At 37.0% G+C, this 25,233-nt stretch overlaps 1 protein-coding gene across 2 annotated transcripts; it reads right to left on the reverse strand.

The window, feature by feature from the left end:
* Positions 1–5,456: 5,456 nt before the first annotated feature.
* On the reverse strand, positions 5,457–25,233 carry Ifi204 (interferon activated gene 204). Of its 2 annotated transcripts, none has more exons than XM_006496675.3 (9): positions 24,975–25,233; positions 19,763–20,047; positions 18,294–18,484; positions 17,633–17,791; positions 13,771–14,193; positions 10,874–11,062; positions 9,792–10,208; positions 7,359–7,547; positions 5,457–5,784 (listed from the first exon to the last, which is right to left on the reverse strand). In XM_006496675.3, the coding sequence occupies exons 2-9, from the start codon at positions 20,025–20,027 to the stop codon at positions 5,764–5,766; spliced, it is 1,854 nt and encodes a 617-aa protein (XP_006496738.1). In that variant the 5' UTR covers positions 20,028–20,047; positions 24,975–25,233; the 3' UTR covers positions 5,457–5,763. The 2 variants fall into 2 exon arrangements, with proteins under 2 accessions (XP_006496738.1, NP_032355.2); NM_008329.2 differs by having other exon boundaries at positions 18,294–18,490; positions 24,975–25,083.

Below are 25,233 nucleotides of genomic sequence, written 5' to 3' on the forward strand. Positions count from 1 at the left end.
TAATTTTCGATTTCCCTGGCTAGGGAAACCTCTTAACTTCCTGAAAACACTGTGGTCACTATGAAAAAAAATCACAGCTTAGTCAGGCTCACATGATTTTCTGACAAATCTCACTAAATAAGAACGTCCTAACCTTTTGACTTTTGTAGCAAATGGATGTACACTGGCCACTAGACACAAAACTCACATGCATGGTGTACCTATACCAAGGTGTTAAAACTAGCTAAGCAGGGTTCTGCTCTACTTAGATAGGAGTCGTGGACAGCTAAGGTGGAGTTTTTATTGTAGTAAAGTACTCAAGACCCAGGAAATAGTCTAATATCCCCAGGGTTTGCAAGTGCCAAACTCTTCAGAAGCCAGAGACTTGTGGCTCTGAGATTTTGGATTGGAGACTTATTATTCTGGGATTTAACCATCAACTGCCAACCTGGCATTTGGAAGTTTTCATAATTAACTTCTGAAAGCAGTGGATCAAAGACAGTTGGAAACAGACAGTGCCTTTGTGATCCTGGCACCTTGAGAGTGGCTGGTGTCACAGCTCATTGACTGAGGTGCCTTAGTCCTTGACCCTCAAGGATTGGCAGCTGTCTGCAATGTTCCTGGTTGTCAGTCAGCAGTATCTCAGTCTTCAGTTCCTCATAGCCCTGGGTAACTTTCTCTCTGACACCCCTGTGTCAGCTCCAGATGTTCTCTGGATTTCTTCAGCTGATTTTTCGTCACAATGACCACTGTCATGACTACCTCTGTTTCCACTCCTCTATTCTCTCTTTTAAAATTTTTATTTAATCTTCTTTTTCTTACACTCCAGGTTTTATCCCCTCCTGATTCAACCGCTGGGTATTCCCAATCCCATAGCCACTCCCTGAGCCCTGTGTCTCCATAGGATTCCCCAGCCCCTACCCCCCATCCCACCAGACTTCCCCATTCCCTGGGGCCTTCAGTCTCTTGAGCATTGTATGCATCTTCTCTGGCTAAACCAACCCAAAAAATATAAAATACCTTGGTGTGCAAATATCTGATATGCAGATAGTTTTAGGCAATCCCCCAAGGAGTTGGAACCTGTAGGTTCAGAACAGATAAGTAGAAGAGGGTATCTCCACAGTTCTCTGTTAAATAGGACTTAAGATTCAGCTCAACCAAGATGAGAAAAGACAAAGCTAGAGTGAATTTGGCTGTTGTGGTAGATGGGAGTAAGTTCTATATGGAAGAACTGAATTGGGAAGGTAGCAGGTGCTCTAAGATTCCAATGATGAGACAAGAATGGATGAGGAAAGGAAGGCAGAGGTAGCTAATGTGTATTTCAGTCAAGTACGGTAGCTGTGCTATTCGTGGTAAAGAGTAAATGTTTGGTAAGCCAGGTCTGTGCAGGAGAACAAGGGCCTCAGAAGCAACAGATGTTCTGGGACACATTCCTACTACCCTGGGCCTTCATTCTCAGATAAGAAGTAGACGTGATCCTAACTCTTCTGTGAACCTTCCCTGCCAGAGGAGAGCTTGCCTCCAAGGGAGTGCTCTGAATCCTGAGACTCAGGTGAAATCACCACTTCCTCTTCCATGTAAGGTGTGTCTGTACAGAAGAGCAGGGGACTCAGAAGCAACAGAGCTTCTTGGACACATTCCTACTATGGGGCTTCATCCTCAGCCAGGAGGTGGAGCTGATCCTCAGTCCTCCATGCACTGGTCTTGCTAGGAAAGAGCTGGTCTCCCAGGAGTGCTGACAAAGACTTACACGCCCACAGGAGGAACAAGCTCCAGCCAGAGACAGCTAGAACATCTAACACCAGAGATTACCAGATAGCAAAAGGAAAATGTAAGAATCTTACCTACAGAAACCAAGACTACTTGTCATCATCAGAACCCAGAACTCCCACCACAGTGAGGCCTGAAAACCAAAACACACTGGAAAAGCAAGATTCAGATTTAAAGTCACATCTCATGATACTTGTAGAAGTTTTTAAGAGGGACATTAATAACTGCCTTAAAGAAATACAGGAAAACACAGCTAAACAGGTAGAAGTCTTTAAAGAGGAAATGCAGAAATCACTTAAAGAAAACAAACAGGTGAAGGAATTGAATGAAGCCATCCACACTCTAAAAATGGAAATAGAAACAATAAACAAATCACAAAGGGAAACAACTCTAGAGATAGAAATCCTAGGAAAGAAATCAGGAGCCATAGATGTGGGCATCAAGAACAGAATACCAGAGATGGAAGAGAGAATCTTAGATACAGAAGACTCCAAAGAAAACATGGAAACAACAATCAAAGAAAATGTAAAAAGATCCTCATTCAAAAGATCCAGAAAATCCAAGATACAATGAGAAGATCACACTTAACAATAATAGGTATAGATGAGAATGAAGATTATCAACATAAAGAGCCATTGAGTATATTAAACAAAATTATAGAATAAACATTCCCTAACCTAAAGAAAGAGATGCCAATGAACATAAAAGAAGCCTACAGAGATCCAAATTGACTGGACCAGAAAAGATATTCCTCTAGACACATAATAATTAAAACAGCAAATTCATAAAAAACAAAACAAAACAAAAAACAAAAACAAAACAAAACAAAAACCCATAATATTAAAAGCAGTAAGGAAAAAGGTCAAGTAAAATATAAAGGCAGACTTATCAGAATTACACCAGACTTCTCACCAGAGACTATGAAAGGCAGAAGATCCTGGACAGATGTTATAAAGACCATAAGAGAACACAAAGGACAACCGAGGCTAATATACCCAGGAAAACTCTTAATTACCGTTGATGGAGAAACCAAGGTATTCCATGACAAAACCAAATTCACACAATATCTTTCCACTAATCCAGCCTTTCAAAGGATAATAAAGGGAAAACTCCAACAAAAGGAGGGAATCTATGCCCTAGAAAAAGCAAGAAAGTAATCTTTCAACAAAACTAAAGAAGACAGCCACAAGAACAGAACCAGAACTCTAACAACAAAAATAACAGGAAGCAACAATGACTTTTCCTTATTATATCTTAATATCAGTGGACTCAATTCCTCAGTAAAAAGACATAGATAACAGACTGGCTATGTAAACATGCCCCAACATATTGTTGCATTCAGGAAATCCAACCCAAGGACAAAGACAGACACTACCCCAGATAAAAGGCTGGAAAACAATTTTCCAAGCAAATGGTTCCAAGAAAAAAGCTGGAATATTCATTCTAATATCGAATAAAATCGACTTTCAAAATAACTTTCTACATAAAGTTAACAAAAAAGTCAAGGATGGGCACTTATCAACCAAAATGAACTCTCAATTATGAACATTTTTACTCCAAATGCAAGGCCATCCACATTCATTAAAGAAACTTTAGTAAAGCTCAAAGCACACACTGAACCACACATAAGAATAGTGGAAGACTTCAACACCTGACTCTCATCAATGGACAGATCCTGGAAACAGAAAATAAACAGAGACACATAGAAACTAACAAAAGTAATGAAAGAAATGGATTTAACAGATATCTACAGAACATTTTATCTTAAAACAAAAGCATATATCTTTTTCTCAGCACCTCATGGTACTTTCTCCCAAATTGACCATATAATTGGTCACAAAAGAGGCCTCAACAAATACAAAAATACTGAAATCATACCATGCATCCTATCAAATCACCATGAACTAAAGCTGATCTTCAATAACAACATAAATAATAGAAAGTCAACATTCATGTGAAAGCTGAAAAAGACTCTACTCAATGAGAACTTGGTCAATGAAGAAATAAATAAAGAAATTTAAGACTTATTAGAGTTTAATGAAAATGAAGCCACAAAATACCCAAACTTATGGGACACAATGAAAGCAGTCCTAAGAGGAAAACTCATAGCTCAGAGAGCCTTCAAAAAGAAACTGGAGAAAGCATACACTAACATCTTGACAGCACACATCAAACCTCTAGAACAAAAGAAGCAAATTCACCAAAGAGGAGTAGACAGCAGGGAATAATCAAACTCATGGTTGGAATCAACCAAGTGGAAACAAAAAGAACTTACAAAGAATCAACCAAACTAGGGCTGGTTCTTTGAGAAAATCAACAAGATAGATAAACTCTTAGCTAGACTCACTATAGGGCACAGGGACAGTATCCTAATTAACAAAATCAGAAATGAAAAGGGAGACATAACAAGAGATCCTGAAGAAATAAAAAAAATCAGATTCTACTACAAAAGGCTATATTCAACAAAACTGGAAAACCTGGATGAAATGGACAATTTTCTAGACAGATTCCAGGTATCAAAGTTAAATCAGGATCAGATTAACGATTTAAACATTCTCATATCCCCACAAGAAAGAGAAACAGTCATTAATAATCTTCCAACAACAACAAAAAAATATCTCAGGACCAGATGGGTTTAGTGCAGAGTTCTATCAGACCTTCAAAGAAGACCTAAGTCCAATTCTCCCCAAACTATTCCACATAATAGAAACAGAAGCTACTCTACCTAATTCTTTCTATGAAGCAACAGTTATTCTGATACCTAAACCACACAAAGACCCAACATAGAAAGAGAACTTCAGACCAATTTCCCTTATGAATAACAATGCAAAAATACTCAATAAAACTCTCACAAACCAAATCAAAGAACATATCAAAAAACCAAAAAAAAAACAAAAAAACAAAAAAACAAGTGGAGCTTCAAGGTGCTAGACAATAGTCTCACCCTCACAGTCTAGAAGAACAAGCTAAAGCAAAACAAATAACAAAGACCAACAGAATTTCCTTGAACAAATTCTTTCGTGTGACATTAATCTATTGATGAGAAGTGACTGTGAATTGAACACATCCCAATAAACTAGATTAACTCTAGAACTCAATTCTCACTGCAGTTACATGGCCAGCCATCTCACCCTTCTCTATCATTCTACCACAGGCAAAATGAATCCATTGTTCCTTCAGTTGCTTTATAAAATAAGTCTTCACAGCAGAGAGAAATGTAAGCAATAGTCTAGAAAGACCTCTGGGAGAATATCAATTTCTTAATTCCCTTGATTTCCTTTATCATAATCCTTCTTTATTTGGCTTTAAAGATTTGCAGTTATTTTATTTGACTCTGGAATTGAAGATGGGATTCCTTACTTTTAAAAATACTATGCCCCACCGTAAACACCTCATTCTGGGGATTTTTTTCCAATATCTAAACTCTATAACGCACTCACATTACTCAGCATAGCTGGTGTGAAGACTTGATCCTGTTCTCAGCATATTATTTTTGGAACTATACTCAAGGCTGAGTTCTACCTTCTCCCACATCTTATTAATACCTTGACATTAATGGGCAGAATAGACATCTTTGCTCCTGAACATGCTTTGTCCTTACACATCACATTTGGTGTCTGTATTCTCCAGCTTTACCTGAGGACCACTAACTATTTATTTTTAAGCACATCTCAAATGTTTAAATGATACTCCCAAAGGCACACTGCTTTACAGAAATTGTGTGAATTTATTTTTATAAGTTTTAGGCATAAAAATTGCAAATTGAACAGTTATAGAAGTTATAGAGACAACAAATGAATTTAGATATAGAAAATGTGTAAAGAATATAAGAAAACACCATTTCCTAGAATTAAGAGATGGTCTTTATAGGACTGATATTTCAATAGGCTTATACACATTTATTTTCTGTAATTGAATCTTATCTCCACAAAAAAATATCATTGGCATTCAGGTTTTCAGAAGTATGGTTCCAGAGAGGTTCTCCCGACTGAGTCTGGGTTGAGTGGCTTTCCTTCACTTTCTAGCATTGATGACCTTAAAGAAGAAAACAATGAAGTCAGATCACTTGGAATGCAGTGGGGTCCACACCTTTCTTGCTGACTACTCACCATGAGTGCCATGTGCCCTTTTCTCACTCTGACCTTAAATACATCTCTGTTCTTGGAGTCAGCTTTGTTCTCTTGCTTGGAATTGTAAAATTAGCAAGTTACTCCTACAGCTTGAGCAATGTTCAAAGTGCAGGGTGTGTTACAGAGGTACAGGGAAAAGGAAAGTGTTGCAATTCCTGAGGTAAGGAGGATTGGAGTTTTGGCAAATGGCTGATGGTTTAGAGAACACTGGTAGTTTAAGAGCATTTCTACGTGAAGAAGTTATCACTTATGTTTCTTTTCTTTACATTATAATAGTGATGTGTGTGTGTGTGTGTGTGTGTGTGTGTCTGTGTGTTTAAATAGAAAACCACACAGATGTTTGTAAATATGAAGAGGAGGGTGGATATTCGCACCTTGTTGTTTTGGATTGCCTCGTGCTATTTGTATTTTGATGTTAATCCTGTTTTTTTCAAGAGGAGCTGCCCCAACAAGGAGTAGATTATATACTTAGGTGATTTCATGTGAACCTTCTCCCCATTTTACCATGTCAAATAAAAAGTAGAATCAGTGATTTGGCAGTGGAAGGGAAATTTGAGGCTGGAGGTATTAGAGAGCCTGAAGAGAAGAGAGAGGTAGATGAGCAGGAGGAGACAGAGGAAGGAGGAGGAATAGGAGGTGGAAGAAAGATGGGGCAGAGCCATGTGGCCTGGAGAAGCCACGAATAGCAAGGGATCTCATAGCTGGGTAAAAGAGTTGTTTAGTGGTATATCTGTGTAATCTAGCTGTGCAGCTTATAAGTATTATAACTGAGTGGTGTGGCGTGTTCTTTGAACTAGCTTATTGTGGGTGGACATTTACTGCATCTCCTTGTCATCTCATTTCCTCAAGGCTTCATTGGGGACTTATGATTTTGTCCACAATCCTCTGCAACAGAAAGTATTGGCATCTTATAAATGAATACTCTGAGGTTGTGTTTTAGTATTTGGTCAACTTGAAAAACTAGAGTCAGAATTTGAAACAAACACCTTGATTTTCCTGTCAAATGTACTCTCTGTTTTGAAAAATCTGATAGTTTTCTTTTAAATCAATTAGTTAAACATATAAAAATGTTTGTCTTTCTGCATTTGTTTTCCTTGTTATGTTTAGAAACTCTTATTAAAAGTAATGGAATGAAGCTTATATGTTAAATGAGCAATCCTTAATTTTTCCTCTACCTATTTGATTTTCCATGTATTACCAATACTCATCCTTTACTAGAGTATTAAAAAGCACTGGGCAGTGGTGGTGCATGCCTTTAATCCCAGCACTCCAGGGGCAGAGGCAGGCTCATTTTTGAGTTTCAGTCCAGCCTGGTCTACAGAGTAAGTTCCAGGATAGTAAGGGCTGCACAGCGAAACCCTGTCTCGAAATTAACAAACAAACAAACAAACAACAAACAAAAAACAAGAACAAAAACAAAAACAAGCAAACAAAAAGTATGTGATTCTTAGGAAGACTGGTATTTCCTAGAGCACGTACCTGCATGTAACTGTGCCTTACAGACCTCAGCTGCCACCCATCTTCAGTGGAAGTCAATTCAAAGCAGACAAGTCTTAGTTTACTGCCTGGTTCACACCTGACATTGGTGAGTCTTCCATAAACCACCACTTCCATTTTCCCTGTATCATCTCCAATTCCATAGTAAATGAATTTATTCCTCTCCGTTTTCTGAAAAAGCAAATTAACATTGAATCTTCTAGGAAATATGCCAAAGGTTGTCACATCTATGAGAACTAAAATGTGTCAACATAAACCTGTCTCCCACAAGGCAACTATGGTTCTTAGGTTTAGAATTGGAGGTACAAGTGCCAATGAGATGGCTCAGTGGGCAAGGGTGCTTGTGGTCAAACCTGATGACCTCGGTTGGTTCAATGACCGGGACTCATGGTAGAAGGAGAGAACTCATTTCTGAACCTTGCCTTCCTATTAGTTTCATGACCTTTGTGTTTCTTCTCAGTCCTCATAGACAAAAGAAATACATTCTGAAAAAGTAAAATTACAGGAACTAAATAGTTTAGGCTGTTCCAATGAACACATCTTTTCTTGGAAATCACTCCTGATATTCTATTTGTGAGCCTAGCCTTTAGTTGACTGAACCATCTCTCCAGCCTTGGAAACCCCTCTGAAGCTTTACCTGCATGTGGTCTTTATCTGCTGGGTATCTTTAGAAAAAATCAGTATCTTTCTAAGCACTTGTGGTAACATATCAGAATATCTTAGATTTCTTAAAGATCCCATGAAAAGGATCAAAAATGAAAACAAACAAACCAACAGAACCAAACAACAAAACCATCTGATTTCCATTGCAGGTTTTGTAGGGACATCCAAGAGACCTGAGAAGAAAGGTTACTTGTGCTTCATTGTGAGGTTGGGGAGCATTATTGTAAGCCCACATTTCTCACTTAACTTATGTTGGAAATAAAGTTATTTTCATACAATGTAACCTGATCATAGTTCCCCTTCACTTACCTCCTCACAGATATTTCCTACCCAAACTGACATCTCTACATTTTTCTCACAAATGAAAAGAACAAAACAAAAACAAAAAACAAAATCAAAAAGAAAAAAACAGGCAAGTTAAAAAGACAAGGCAACAAAAATAAAAAAATAAAAATAAAAAAGAGCAAACTAACAGACTAAAAAACCCCAGATAATAACAGAAGAAATAGAAACACAGACACATACACAGATATATAGACACATATGCACAGAGATGCACATACATATACACACACATACATACACATGCACACATCTATGCATGCGCATTCACACACAAGCACACATATATGCATACAAACACAACTCCTTTAAAAAAGGATCACAATTTCTCAGTGCACACTTGATTCACTCCAAATCTCACAAAGGTTAAGTCAGTATAGCATTAAGTTCTGGTGTTTTAGTTTGTAATTCACTTACTTTACTTATTGTATAGCCAAATGTACCAGCGAAGCCACAGACAGCATACATAAAATGTAAAACTCCTAACTGTATTCATATACATGAAATTATGAAATTACACATTGAACAAGCATACAAATGAATTTGTGTATTGGCACTTAAAAAAAACACTCCAAAGTTGTAGAAATCCTTAAATTTCCCCACTTTGATTGTGTTCAGTTATAAACTCCGAAATTAAAACTTTCCTGTTAAACTCCCCTTTCATTATTTAAAACAATAGTCACTTTTTCAAAAGATCTGGATAAAAGGAGAAAGAACAAGAGAATGAGAGCACATTAAAAATATAATCCATCCCTGTCTCAAATACCCCCCCCAAATAAAAGGAAAGAAAAAGAAAAAAAAAGATATACACCTGGCTTGTTGGACATCAAAACATTCTATGGCAGAGGAATCTATTTGTTTTATTAATCTCATCTTCTCAAAATGTATCAAGGCTAGGAGTTTGGCTCTTTACTTACAATCGAGTTGTCCCTAATACAGGTAAGGAAACCATCAAAAGATAATTTAAAAAGAAAATGTGGTATATACTGAACAGTGTCTGGGACTAGGGTGGCTATAGATGGATTGTCCTAGCCAGGAAAATGCCAAATGTTATTGATAAATCTCTTTGGAAAAGAAGAAGAAAAGAAGAGAAGAAGAAGAAGAAGAAGAAGAAGAAGAAGAAGAAGAAGAAGAAGAAGAAGAAGAAGAAGAAGAAGAAGAAGAAGAAGAAGAAGAAGAAGAAGAAGAAGAAGAAGAAGAAGAAGAATTTTCCTGGTGGAGCCTTGTAGAAGAGTAGTAAGAGACCATGGAAATCCCAAAAGTGAGGAAGCCTGGTCTTGCCTGGTCTCTTTCTGCTATGGAAGGTAATGATTTCCTTTGTTAAGTAAGTTGAGCAAAGTCCAGTTGAGCAAATTTAAACCTAAAATCTCAGATTGCAGAGGAAATTTTACAAGTATTGCAACGGCTTACCTTATTTACTAAGTACTCTCCACTCACAAATGTCCCCCTTGCTTGTGAGAAAAGATAAGAAATTTTAGGAGTTGCATTAGCTCTTTGTCTCAGTGTATTTGAGATAACCATTGTTGGATTAACGTTCACATCAGAGACACAGGAAGCTCTGTATATCTCCAGAAACCCATTGCACCCAAAATAATCTGATATGGCAATGATATTTCTTGGGATGAACTTGCTCTTTAGAGCCGTGTCAAAAACCTTCACTCTGAAGAACTCAGTTTCAGTAGCCACGGTAGCATGAAACATTCTTTTATCCTCTTTCAGGTCATATGTAAATGGTTCTGTTACTTTCAGCACCATCACTTGTTTGGGACCATGATGGTGATCTTCTTCCTTAGCAGGCTCCTTTGGTACATTTCCTCTCTTTGATATCTACATAAAACACACATATGATAAAATCATAAGTTCAGACAGATCATAAAGAACAATCCCACTGAATAGATTGGAGAACATAAAAACAGTGGTTGCAATATTACAACGTAGCAAAAGGAAGAAATGTATATTTACCTAAATATTTACTTACAATTTACCTAAAATAACAACCTAGTGATTTATTGCACTCTCTCTCTCTCTCTTTCTCTCTCTGTGTGTGTGTGTGTGTATGCGTGTCTGTCTGTCTGTCTGTCTGTCCCACCTTCAAAGAGTTAAGGAAATAGAGACTACTCATTTCTCATGATATGATAGACACCATGAGAACATATTTCTTCTCATAAATTCAAGATAGAAATTTTAACTTTTCAAGGACAAGCCAATTATTAAAGCTGGCAATCGAAAGCACATTTGACTTATTCAACATTCTTGCCCTTAATCACATTGAAATCTATTTCCATGCCATTCAAAATTCTTCAAATATATTGTTATTTAGTGTATATGGAATGTTTTTGGATTATTTCTTCAATGGAAGTGAGTATAAAGGCATTATCTGAATTCATTCCTCCAGATACAGAATTGTCTGTGTAACTTAATGAAATCTTCACGTTCAGACTGTTAAAAGTCCATATCCTCTTCGGCTCGTCTGATTGTCATTGACATCCTACCTTGATGAAACTGTGTTCTCCACACACTAACTTTGGTTGCCTGTCAATTGTTTTCAGGTGAAAGCAGAAGAGGTGGAGTTTATCTCCTTCCTTGCAGTTGATGTTGTGCCATTTTCCACTCCCCACCACTTCTATGCTTCCTGAACCATCTTTTATTTCATAGATTGTGTTCTTTCGGTTCACTGTTTTCTGCAAAAGTAAGATTAACATTCATTTTCTGAAGGTTATCTCATCCACAGTCACTATTATACATTCAAATGGATTATTTACATGAAAAAATCATAGGAAAATATGAAACCTGTTAAAAACATAGGCAAACAGGTATCTTCAGTGATGCATTCCTAAGGAATTTTTATTACTTTTGTCAACATCTTATATGTTCTGGTCCCAAGGGTAAAGCATTATTAATGAGGACATAGCTGGTCCACAGTCAAGTCAGCTAACACATAGTTTATTCAAAGTTTCAACTTCTTTTAATGGTAAAGCAGGAGAAAGATTTCCCCACAGTTTCCAGTTTCCCAGCGGATGCTGTTTTCCTAGCAATAGCTTATCTTGGTTCAAAGTGACCCAAATGTCCTTTCAGCCTGAGACATCTGCTTGCAGTCCATCTCTGAAATGCGATGTCTAATTAAACTATAAACACAGTTACTTTCTCATGAGAGAAGGAAAAACAAGGCCATTTCCTCAGGATTGCAGTTACTTGGCAGAACAGCAGGATTCCCTCCTTGAGAAAGTATGCCTCCTCACTCAGTCTGCTGAGAGTGACAAAGATCCCAGGTTTCCTCACAGCTAGCAAGCTGGGAGCAGTCTCCTCATGCCATTTCTCTACAACTATAATAATTTGATTTCTTGAATTGCAGATTTCTTCCAGGAAGTGCTAGGACAATAAATGTTCTTCCTGTTTCCACTACTCTCTATTTCTCAACAGCCTGGGTTCCCAGCAAATTACCAGAGATCACTGGAATCAGAACTTTGGACAGGCCTCTTCCTTCTTTGATGCATCAAAAAGATATCTGTATATATCTAGTAAGTCTAGAAATCTAGTGAATCTAGAAAAGTAGGTTGATTTGCCTCCAAAATGTCATTTCATATAGTAGTTCTCAGTTGCTATGCTAATCAGAAATAACTCGTTAATAGAACAACACACAAGAATCTACACTAAATGCTTAAACCTACTATATGTAGAGATAGTCAATTCATTTTATTGAATGGTTTTGACTTGAAGAGTTTGCCATCTAATCTATATATAACTCCCAAATTGTCATAGTCAATATTTGCATTCGTTTAGGTAATTTTTTGAAATAGTCTCCAATTTATACTGCATTGAACATTACTCAAGCTATTACCCATAAATTTCTTTTTCTTGATAATTAATTCATTTTTTATTAAATTTTTGGTTTTGTTGTTGTTTGGAAACAAGGTTTCAAGTGACATTATTAAAAAAAAAACAAAAACAAAAACAAACAAACAAAAAAACAATCCTTGGTTTAATCCTCCTGCTGCTGACACAGTCTCCTCAGGTCTTCTTTTTTAATTTAATTTAATTTTATTTTATTTTTAATTAGGTACTTTCTTCATTCACATCTTCAGTGCTATCCCAAAAGTCCCCCACACCCTCCCCCACCCACCCACTCACACACTTCCTGGCCCTGGCATTCCCCTGCACTGAGGCAGATAAAGTCTGCACAACCAATGGGCCTCTCTTTCCACTGATGGCCGACCAGGCCATCCTCTGATACATATGCAGCTAGAGACACAAGCTCCGGGGGGCACTGGTTAGTTCATATTGTTGTTCCACCCATAGGATTGCAGATCCCCTCAGCTCCTAGGGTACTCTCTCTAGCTCCTCCATTGGGGTCCCTGTGATCCATCCAATAGCTTACTGTGAGCATCCACTTCTGTGTTTGCCAGGCCCCAGCATAGTCTCACAAGAGACAGCGATATCAGGGTCCTTTCAGCAAAATCTTGCTAGTGTATGCAATGGTGTCAGCGTTTGGAGGCTGATTACGGGTTGGATCCCTGGATATGGCAGTCTCTAGACGGTCCACCCCTTTGTCTCAGCTCCAAACTTCATCTCTGCGACTCCCTCCATGGGTGTTCCGCTCCCAATTCTAAGAAGGGGCAAAGCTTCCACACCCTGGTCTTCTTTCCTCCTGAGTCTCATGCGCTTTGCAAATTGTATCCTATATCTTGGGTATTCTAAGTTTCTGGGCTAATATCCACTTATCAGTGAGTATATATCATGTGAGTTCTTTTGTGATTGGGTTACCTCACTCAGGATGATGCCCTCCAGGTCCATCCATTTGCCTAGGAATTTCATAAATTCATTCTTTTTAATAGCTGAGTAGTACTCCATTGATGTTCATATGCTTAGTGTGAAAAGAGTATGCCATAAAACAATAGATTTTTTTCTATTTTAAATCTATCTATTTTTTTACACTCCAGATTTTTATCTCACCCACCCAATCCACCCTCTGATTTTTTAAAAGAGCTTTTGTTAAAAGACTACTAAAGAGCCATAAAGCTTCCAAGAGAAAGAAATGAATAAGTGTTGTATAGTTGCATAGAGCTTCAAATAGAAACTGTTAGCATGACACCAACCTGTGCCCTGTCACTTTCCTGCTCGCTGTGGCTGAGCATAAGTATTTGTAAGTAGTAAAAGGAAGTATCTTGTACACCATTTCCAGAGAGTTCTCTCAGATCTATCTTAGGGAATTGAGTGTTAAGAGATCACCCAATCTTATTCCCTAATCTATTTGATGATTTCTCTTTTTATCCCTAGACAAGGTAGAGTCTTGTGTTGCAATACTGTCATTAAGCACTAAATGAAAAATTATTATGGAAATTGTTTCCAGGTGTTGGTGTAGAAGGTTAAAAGACAAGTTTTCACACCTTACCTTGTGTAATGTAAACACTCCATAGAACACTGCTCCAGAAGTACCCTTTTGAATATCACAGATCTTAGGGCTGGCATTTGCATTTCTGATAATACTGTTGGGCACTTCAATCATTTGGTCAGGAGCAGCCTCTAACACAGAGGAAGTCTCATTGATCTCCAGGATGCCTTTGCTCTCAAAGTAATTGGATATGATGATAAAATTCTTTTTTGTGAACTTTTCTTTCAAGTTGATGTTGAAAACTTTCACATGGAAATACTGGCTCACTGTAGCCACTGTAGCATGAAGCATGTTCTTTACTTCATGTTCTGGTGATTCATATTCAAATGGGTCTGTTGCAGTGAGCACCATCACTGTCAGGGGCTCTGAGTGGAGAACAGCACCTCTGGGAATGTTCTGATTCTGGGGTTGTGATTTTTGGTTCTGTGTTGAACAAATACAGGGATATAAACATATGAGTTTAGCAGAAATACAAATTAACCTTTACATGAGACAAATCTCAATCTCAACATTGTTCCTAACAATTTTTATGAATTTGTAAAACTGAAGATAAGCTAAACAGGAATTCTTTAGTTGACCAAAAGGCCAATGAATTAAAGCAAGGGGCTCCATCCACTGACATTTAAACACTTTCACTGAAAAAAAAGAGTTACTTTCTAACATGAAGAAAAGTGTTGAATATAAATACAGCACATTCTTTGAGAATAATTTTATGGAGTACTTAAGTAGAAATATGATTAATTCAAATAAAATCTTTACACTATGTCCAAAGCAGATAAAAATGGAAAATTAAATGTTTTTGAAAATAGACAATAATTATAAAATATCATAAAGGTGTCAAAGGTCTTTAGTTACCATCGGACTCACTGTGGGTTATTTTGAGGATAGAAATCACAGTGTATCTCCACAAGGTGTAACAGTCTATCATTAAATGATCAAAAATACTAGCTGGCTCACAGCCCCTTCATTTAAATAGGCTCCAGTAGAGTTATTTTGTTAGAGACATGTCCTTAAACATGGATAGAGAGTTTTCCTGATCAGCAATGATTTGTGGAACCTGAGAGATATTGGTAGGATCTGATCTCTTTTCTGTATAGTGGTCTGAGCTCCCTGGATTTCAATAGAGTATTTGAATGGAGAGAAGATTCTCTAACTATGAGACAATCTGCAAAGTGTCAAAAAGCTATGAACTTCATAGATTTTGAGTTTATGGAGATAGTGTTTCTGTCTCCACAGACCCAATTGGATCTAATTTTTTGATCAGTGCAACCAATTCGCATAACATAAAAAAGTAAAGTAATACATTTAGTGGTGGTAATTATATATAAGTAAATAAATAGCAATGACTAGATTTAAATTAAAATAAATTTATTGGATATGTATAAAATAAATTAGTGGGCTATCATGAAAACTACAAAATGAGCCTTAAATACACACATTTAAAGGATATTCTTTGAAGAAGAAAAAGAGTTTGTGGTAGTAGAAAATCAGTCTATAATGAATTATTTACTAAAGAAACACAAATACTGATGTCATCCTTGAATATAATATTCCTTTTTATTTTAGGGACTTGGAAAGACAGTCCTGATATGTAAAACTGTAAAAGCAAGTAAGAGACTAATAACTTGTAACATGTTACACTAGAAGCTTTTCCCAAACAATTATAAAAAAATCTAAAAAAAAAAAAACAATGCAGAGAAAAACAGTTATAATATCAGAACGGTATGTTCTGGGATGAGTATAAATGGCTTTTGGTTTTGCTTGACTACTTGATTATATTTCCTCAAGTTAGTTAAAAAACAAAGAGGGAGGGAAGGTGGAGGGACAGAGAGAGGAAAGTGAACTTAGAGAGAATAGATGGTGACACTGTTGTGGTTTTCCTTCTGTGACAAATAATTTATTTCCTCCTATGCATACTCAGAAAAAATAAGTGGCACCAATCATCTTCTTTCCCATATGTTATTAAGCTAACATTGAATCTGATGAAATATTTGACAAGTCTAAATTGAAGGTAGCTTGACCTGGAAGAATAACCAGGAGGTAGTAAATTGTAGCTCACTCCTTTCACTCACAGTTTCTGGTGAATGGCCTCTTGTCCTGGACTTCCACACATTCTTTAACTTCCCTTGCTATGCTCATTTTCCTCTCCAAGAACTGGCCTTTTCCCTGTTAATTTTATTTAATCCCTTTTCTTTAATACAACATGTACTTATCATGATTCCCTTCTCCCAACTTCCCCAGATTTTCCGCCACTCCCATTCCACTTCATGTTCTTTTTCTCATTCTCAAAATGTAAAATAAAAACTGAAAAACAAAGACAAAGCAAAAGAAAACAGAAAAGAAAAATCCCAAGCAAAACAAAATAAATAGCCCTAAAAATAACACACGGAGTTTGCTTTGTGGGACATGCTCTAGACTGTGGTTGATATCATCTGTTGGAGAAAATACATTTTTCCATTTCCTAGTATATATCAACTGAAAATAGCTTTGTTGTTAGGCATAGGATTCTGCTTCCTCCTCTGCTTTTCCTCCACTTCTTCTCAGTTGTGGGACCCCATCTGGCTTGAATATTTGCTGTTTTAATGTGTGCCACTACAGTCTCTGAATTCATATTTGGAACTCTCCTGTTTATGTGAAAGAAAATATTTCCTTGGTGTCATCTTTCCCTTTCAGGTAGATTCCCGAGTCTTGAGGAGACAGATCTAATAAAGATATCCCATTGAAGAATGACTGCTCTAAAATCTCTCACTGTGTGTAAATTGGCTAGTCATGGGTCTCTGTGTCAATTCCCACCTATGGCAAGAAGCATCTTTGATGCGAGTTGAATGAGGCACAGCTCTATAGGTATGGCAACATATCATTAGGATTCATTTTATTGCCATGTTCCTTTAGTAGAATAATAGTTGTAGGTTTTCTCCTAGGCACATGACCTATTTAGTCTCAGATTCCTGACTCCTTTAGCAGTGTCTGGTATGGGTTCCATCTCTTGTAGTGGGCCTTAATTCCAATCAATAAGTGGTTAGATACTCCCATTTAAGCTCTATTATTTCTTTGTTTTGTGACCTCTAAGCCTCACGAAGTATCTATCAGAGCCTTACCTGGACAAGACAGCCCTCATCTATCCTTCTTAGCTATGCTAATCCTTTTGTTTTTCTTGAACTCATAAAATCTCAGGTTTGTAAGTATCTATAGAAAAAATAGGGAAACCATAATCTTAAAAGTAAACAGCAAATTTGAAACACAAATATTAGTTCTGTATCATAACTGGTAATAATACAAGAGTATATTATCCAGTTAAGCACAATCCATTTCCAACCCGGCATGGATAGGACTTCTGCAGGGACATAATAAAGCTAGAGCAAGATACCAACACTCGAATTCAGTGGATAGATAGGTTTAGACACTTACAGTCCTTTAAGATGGAATGGCTATACAATGTGTCAACTGTTCTGAAGAAGTGAGTACCCTAATATGCATTTTAAAAAGTTAACAAGTTAGTTGTATAAAAGAAAGATATGTGAGAGTACAGAGAGGAGAATGGAGTCCATTGCTTCTGACTCTCTGCTTGCCTCTTCCTACCTGGGATCAAAATAAGCAGACAAACTCCTCATTGACAGAGGTAACAAGTTCATTAAACAGTCTATCTAAATGAAAGGTTGTGTATGAGTCAGCTAATTCTATATTTGTATTACATATTTTTTGCATCTGTTTCTGTCCTTGTATGATGATCTTTATCATATCCAGTATCTGTGTATGTTTGACTAATTAAATCTCAGGGAGAAGTGGGGGACATGGTCAGAATTTCAAGACTTGCTCTTGGTACTTGGACTGAAGAAATGAAAGGGGAACAAAAAGCTTGTACCTTAGCCGAAGGAATGTTAGATGAAGCTGAAGATGAGCTGTGGAGTATTGGTGACTGGCACCTGGCTGTGGGTTCTTCACAACAGGGAGGCTGATCTGGTTCCTTAGCCGCCTTGCTCTTTTTCACTCCAGTCTCTTCTTCTCTCATAATTTTTCTTTTCTGAAAGTATATCCACTGCCCTGTTAATGGATCTAATCAATTGAGCAGAGTGTGTCTTCATTATTAGGTAGTAGATTTATTATGACTGAATATGTTGGGAACTTGAAGGAGTAGCACCCACCCTCTGGCCAGGTCTAAACTATGATCATTAATAGTGATAAAAAGTTGTGTATAAGTGGGTTTGTCAAAAAAATGGAGAAGAAAAGTTATATGAATCATTTTTTTTCTATTTTTACTTCTATGGTAGGACAAAATTTAATTTGAATTAGAAAACTAGGTGTGTATAAATATGCAACAACCATGTCTCAACCTGATTTTCAAGTTCATGAGATCTTAGTAGGAATGAACACATATTAATGCCACATGATCAGTTATCCTGTGCTTTAATAAAAGCTTGAAGAGAAACTAATACAACAGTGAGTACATGATAGACTGAGCAGGGGGAAGAGGAATCACCTCTGCCTGTCTGCACTGCCAGCCCACCACTGTTCCTCAGGCTCACCTGGGCTGTAGAAGTCCCCGCCTGAGCTGTGGAAGTCCTCGCCTGAGCTGTGGAAGTCCCCGCCTGAGCTGTGGAAGTCTCTTCCTGGGTTGCAGAAGTCTCGCCTCTTTCAGATGCTAACATGTGGCTTGTAGTTGATGTAGGTGTTGCAGGACCTGCTTCTTGACCATTTTTTTCCAGTGATGTTTCTCCTGTTACTAGGATGTGGAGACTTTTTTTTTTTTATCAGAACAAATGCGTGAACAGGAAAGCCCACATAAACCAAAATAGATGGTCTAGGGATCATCAAGTCTTTCTGCCATTTCCTCTTTGGTGCATTTATATCGATGCTTATTCCAAAGTTTACTCTAGCAACACAACTCTAAAGGCACAACTTTTGATACCATCTTCTGTTAATCAATGTTTTCTTTACACGTCCCATATAAAATGAGAAATCCCTTCCTGCTCTTGAAGCCCATGTATCTCAGTCAAGCTTTTCTCATTCCCATTGTCCTACATTATCTTAAAATACACAATTTATCACATTGATTTGGTCATGTTTTGTGCATAATACACTCAAATAATAGATACAAGTAAAAGGAAATCTGACATAAACTTGTGAAATAAGATTTTAACTTTCTAAAGTCTTTTTACCCAACTCGATAATTTTATGAACACCGGTGTTTTGTTTGTTTGTTTGTTTTGTTTTGTTTTGTTTTGTTTTTCGAGACAGGGTTTCTCTGTATAGCCCTGGCTGTCATGGAACTCACTTTGTAGACCAGGCTGGCTTTGAATTCAGAAATCTGCCTGCCTCTGCCTCCCAAGTGATGGGATTAAAGGTATGTGCCACCAAGCCTGGCAACTCACACCTTCTTAAGGATATATTTAATCAAAGTTTATCCTTATGTTTGTTAATACAGAGGATAGATTGGTATTCTTAAAATAGGTGACATAATTTGTTAATTTATATACTTAAATATAAATCTTAACTTTGTTCTTTAGATTTATTACTTTTCAACTTCTAAGTTACATCTGGAACACCAATCTTTGATCACCTTCTATTTTTGTCTGAAATATACACACCAAATATACTCCTTAAATTGCAAGTATACTAGCCGGGCAGTGGTGGTGCACACCTTTAATCCCAGCACCTGGGAAGCAGAGGCAGAGGCAGAAGCAGAGGCAGAGGCAGAGGCAGAGGCAAAGGCAGGTGGATTTCTGAGTTCAAGGCCAGCCTGGTCTACAGAGCGAGTTCCAGGATGGCCAGGGATACACAGAAAAACCCTGTCTTTAAAAAAAAAAAACAAAAAAAAGAATAAATTATAAGCAACCATTGGAAGACAAACGTCCTCAGTAGCTAATCCAAAGAACCAATATGCTGATGGTCTTTGAGATGCAAACTGGAAATATGACAGCTATCTGTGGACTTCAAGGTTAAGAAGGGAGTGGAGATAATAAGACACAGGCAGGGACAGGGTCTTCTGTGTTACCTTCTGATCTCTCTTTTTTAAGAATTTCAGCTCGTTTTCTAAGAGCTGGTACTTCTTCACAAAACGCAATCAGTTTGCCCAATCCAGAATCAGCTGGAAATTTCTCTTCCATCATGTTAGCAATCTGAATCGTGGTGTATTGCTCTTGGTTGTCTCTTTCCAGATTTAAATCTCTGGCCAGCAATGACTTAAATAAGCTAAAATAATGCTTATTGATACATTCAAGTCCTCTCAGCAGAACAATTCTCTTGTATTCATTCACCATCTTTGAAGTTGTTGCTGAGCCTGGAAGAAAAAAAATTGGCATATGTATGTTGTGCATGTATTCAGAAATTTCTGAAGAAAGACATGACTATGGGAATGAATGAGGTATGTGGAAATACTGGATATAGATATGTTCACAGATAGAGTGAAGTATAATAGCTATTTATGTCACGAGGAATATTGGGAAAGAACTGCATTATTAGGAAAACTTTTGAAATAATCTTCATTATTAGTAATGATTGTTGAGTTGGGTCAAGGGTAGCTGTGATGAATAGTTGTCTGGAAATCGCCTGTGTGCCAGAACTTTGAAGCATGGGCTTGTGGCCTCTCTTCTTTTCCCTAAAGTTTCCTGCACCTTTCGCTTTTTGTCTGTCTTTCAGATCCTAACTCCTTGTACCTACTATGGCTCTATTGGTTTCTTTTCTTGTCACTAAGATAAGAATATCTGCCAGAATTAACATATGGGAAGAATGTTTATTTTGCCTTACAGTCTCTCAGTGGGTAATTTTTAGTGCCTGGGACCCAGTCTTTGACCATAAAGCCTGTTAAATTTCTACAAATACAGTTGAATAAGAGTGTTTAAGTTAGAACCCAGGAGACTATAATCCTCTAGTTCTGGGTCTATGTTCCTACATCTGCCATGTAGGTTCTAGGCTCTATGGCTTCACAATCTCCCAAAACAGCATTGACAGCTGTTTCCTAAGTGTTGAAATGCTTGAGCTATGGAGAGAATTTTATATTCAAATCATGGTAATGACTAATGTGACAAATGAGGAAATGGGTTCAGTCTCTCTCTCACATTATATATGGGAACCTCCAGCCACAGCCCTGTATCCCCTTTCCCATTATGTCTTCCATAAAATCTGTAAGTAGTCTCATCTTTTCCCTAGGATTGGTTAGTATATTTTCAGTCCTCATTGCCCCATTAAACTGTTACTTTATAGAACTTTTTCTGACTCTATCCTGCAGAATCAAATGTTTATTGACGGGGAACATTTCAACACTTGTTCCATCTTTATCCTTCTGTGCTCAGTATCTTTATATTGGTACCTTTAGAGAGCCACACATTTGTGGCAGTTCTGGGGTATATAATGAAGCCCAGAAGTAGAGGGATCTTTACAGAATAGAGGAGAATATTTGTAAGAGGTAAATTCATATTGATATTGCAAATATTAATGACAATTGGCATTGTAAATATGACAAATAACATTATAAATACATGGAGCACAAAAGATGAAAGGATGGAAAGAAGGAAGAAAGGATAATGAATAAAGATGGCTACTCAAAACCCCACAAACAATGCAATGCAAAAGGGGGCCAAAGAACTAAACAACCAAATGAGAGGCATCCTTAGCAATACAGTCTTAGTATGCAGTTATGTTGGCTCACCAAGTGCTTTGGCAATAGCCTGTGGTTTTTGTTTGTTTGGTTTTGGTTTTTTTGAGACTTCTGGGGCCTCATTGGCCAATATCTTATAGGGAGGGAATCTCACATTGTAACTGTGGTTCTCATTTAATAATCCATTTTCTCTAACAGTGACATTGTCCACCCACACAAGGCAATTCTGTTCAAATATTTTTATGGTATATTTTTTAAATTATCTTACTAACTTGTGGGTTTCTATATGCTTTCTCATAAATCCTTAGTTGTGATTACCCCACATGTTACTTCTTTCCCTTGTTTGCATTCCTATTTGAGCCTTCCTTCATTTCACATGTATCAAGTTATACCTGTAACTCTTTTCTTAGTTCTTTTGTTAAATAGCATATTTCCGTGTAGCTTTTCATATATCCTTCCATAACAAATCAAGTCGTTCATAATTCTAGTACAGATTCAGGTGGCAGTCTTTTGTTCCTAGCATTTACTGAGGAGCTATTAGCAGATGGTAATTGTTGGGAGAAGGAAAAAAAATCATTGTTTCTGAAAGGTGAGCCCAAGGTAGAAATCTCAAGCTCCAGTGAATGATCCCATCTCTACACACATGGGATCAGTAGCAATTGGATGTGGGCTATCTTACACATACATACATACATACATACATACATACATACATACATACATACAGAAAAGCAGATTTGTGGTTGGGTGGGGGATGTATTGGGGGAAGATAAAGCAATGAGATGATGTATGTTATGAAGTGAATTGATACTTCACTTTAAACCTGTATTAAATAAAGGAATAGATAAACAATTTAAAATTACTAAATATAAACTCATGAAAATGGTTAATTTTTTTCTAACCATCAGAGAAAGTAAAATAAAAATTATATAAAATGTTAAATAATAGCTATACTGATGTATAATGTTATATATACTTATAATGTTTATTGTTACACAGATAAATAAATTCTGTAAAGGATTCACAGAAACAGAAAATATAGCACATTGTTTGAAAAAAATATAACGTAGCACACCTATTATAGAAAAAATATAGAAATCCCTTAAATATAAAAAGCACAACTAGTGTATTCTACTTCTTCAAAGGAAATGAAACAGGTATACACAGAGACAATTACACTTGTATATTTATTTCATCACTATTCACGATAGTTGAAATACAGAGTAAGGTAAGTATCTTTTAGTGGATGAGTTATAAAGAAAATGAGAACTCAGGTACCATGGTACATGCATGAAAGTCCAGTCCTGTAGAAGTAGAAATAGCAGGATCAGGAGCACATGACTGTTCTCAATTGTGAGAGTCTACTCCAAACATAAATGAAACACACACACACACACACACACACACACACACACACACACACACACACACACACCACGCATGCTAAGTATACATTAAAAGGTCATAAAGTAGAGTCTGCTGTGCAAGCCTTATGGCCTGAGATTAGATCCTTGGAACTTTTGTTTTTGTTCTTGTTTTGTTTTTTTGAGACATGGTTTCTCTGTGTAGTCCCAGCTGTCTTGGAACTCACTCTGTAGACCAGGCTGGCCTAGAACTCAGAAATTCGCCTGCCTCTGCTTCCCAAGTGCTGGGATTAAAGGTGTGCGCCACCACACCCAGCTACCTGGAACTTTTATAAAGAAACAACTCCCCAATGTTGTCCTGTGGTTTCCACATACATATTGCGATTTGTATATAATTTCTCACATCTTCCCCCAAAACACACATCAAGTATTCATTAGCCATTCAAAGCAATGAATTTCTGTCATTTGAAGTTTGATTGAATTTGACTGAAACGGGTGATAAGTATGTTAAGTAAAACATGGCAGGTACAGGAAGAGAAACATCTCATGTTTCATTTATTTACAAAAATAAACTTTGTACAAGAATGAAACGGGATAGTGGTCAGTAGGGATGACAAGAGGCAGCAGCACTGGAAAAATGAAGACGTTCAGTAAAGGACATCAAAACTCAGCACAGGTCTCATCCCAAAATAGGAAATCCTAACACATACAATTATTGATTGTTGAAGACAAGGAAATGTTTGTTACTTGGACTAGACTACTACACATTGTAAGTGCAAATTGGCTTTATAATGTGCCATATAAAAATCTTTAAGCTAGAAAAATTAATAAGTCATTTAAACTAAAAATGTAAAAGTATACAGCATTTAGAAGGCAGGGATTGGCAGAAATCTCTGAATTTGAGGCCATCCTGGACTACATAGTCATTTCTAAGCCAATCAATGCTACATAGTGGGACCTTGTCTAAAAAACAAAAGCAAAATAGATCAAAACAAAAAAAAAGCAAAAAATGATACAATTTTTAAAGTGGTTTAGAAAAATACAATACCTTCGAATTGCTGACAAAATACTATTTGATGGATTTAAACATATTAGAAAAATTTGATGCTGAAAGAGCAATTTAAAGGCACCAAAATTCTCTGCTAATATAGGTAAGGACCATCCAAGAAACATCATAAAGCCTGGAGGTTCACTACTTAACAATGAAAGATTTCAACCCAAGAAAAGTGAAACAATTTTAATTATATAATTACCAAATAATAACAAATTTTAGTTTTACAACATTACTCCCAGGACATTAAATAGTACTATGTAGTAAAATACAAAATTAATTGTAGACATTAAAGAGGGTCATGGCAGTGGGTGTCTATGATTCAAGGCCCCAGAGTCTGAGGGAAAGACAGAAGCTGAGGCAGAGGCAAGAGGACTGTAAGTTTGAGGCTGGCCTCAGCTATGTGCCAAGTTATTGGAAACCAGGCTTGGATAATGAAATTATTCTTTAAACAGAACCATTAACAAGCAATAATATGTATTTAAACAGGTATGATATTGTCTATGACTATGGTTTAAAATTTATGCATATCTCAACTACTAAAATTTAGGCAAAACAGGATAAAAAAATTAGAAAAATTACAGAAGAAATTAGTGACAGTGAACAAGTTTAACTTTCCTCATTAGTATTCACCTCCATCATGGCATGAAGAAGAGAGTATGGCAAATATTGTCTCTAACATCTGATATAGAAGGGAGCTAAGAGGAGAGCTAAACATAAAAATGTCCACAGTCTATTTAAATAACTGTGTTAACAAAAGTGGGACATTTTTCTCTACAGGCTAATGAGAGTTCTCAAGTTTTATATGAATCTCAGTTTTGTATATTCACAAAACTGGAAAGTGTGGTTTTCATTTAACATGATTTTAGTTATCAATATTTTTTGTTTCTGTCTTGTCTTTTACACAGTCCTTCACCACAAACACCTTACTCCCATGTCTTCTCTAGTGAAGATAAATGAAGAACAGTGATAAACACTAACTCATGAAAAGTCATAGGAATAGAGGAGGCATCTTTATTCTGTCATCGGCTGTCTTCCTAGTGAAGCATCGGAAACCAGCTACAGCAGGTTCAAGGCTGTGAGTGCAGCTGGCACCAGCCTTGGTCCTCCACCATTCAACACTGATTTTTTTCTATGGTCTTTTATATTTCACAGATAGATCTGATCACATGTTTAAGAAACAAACAGAACTCACCTTCCTGGATATTTCTGCAGTGATGTACAGATCCTGAGACCTTCACCGGGTCAAGAAGTGGCCTGCTTGGCTTGAGTAGGTAGGCAGCTAAGTCAGTAAATAAGAAACTGAACAGTTGGGTGTAAAGGAAGATGGTAGTGATTACAACACTCTCAGAGTTGTTTCATTTCTTGAACAGCACTGGCTGTCTCTCCCTGTGCTGTCTCCCTTGGGTGAGAAGTGCTGAATCAGCCAGGCCTCCTCCCAGTTTCGTTCATAG

This window comes from Mus musculus, chromosome 1 (genome assembly GCF_000001635.26).
Source record: "Mus musculus strain C57BL/6J chromosome 1, GRCm38.p6 C57BL/6J".
NCBI classification, from domain to species: domain Eukaryota; kingdom Metazoa; phylum Chordata; class Mammalia; order Rodentia; family Muridae; genus Mus; species Mus musculus.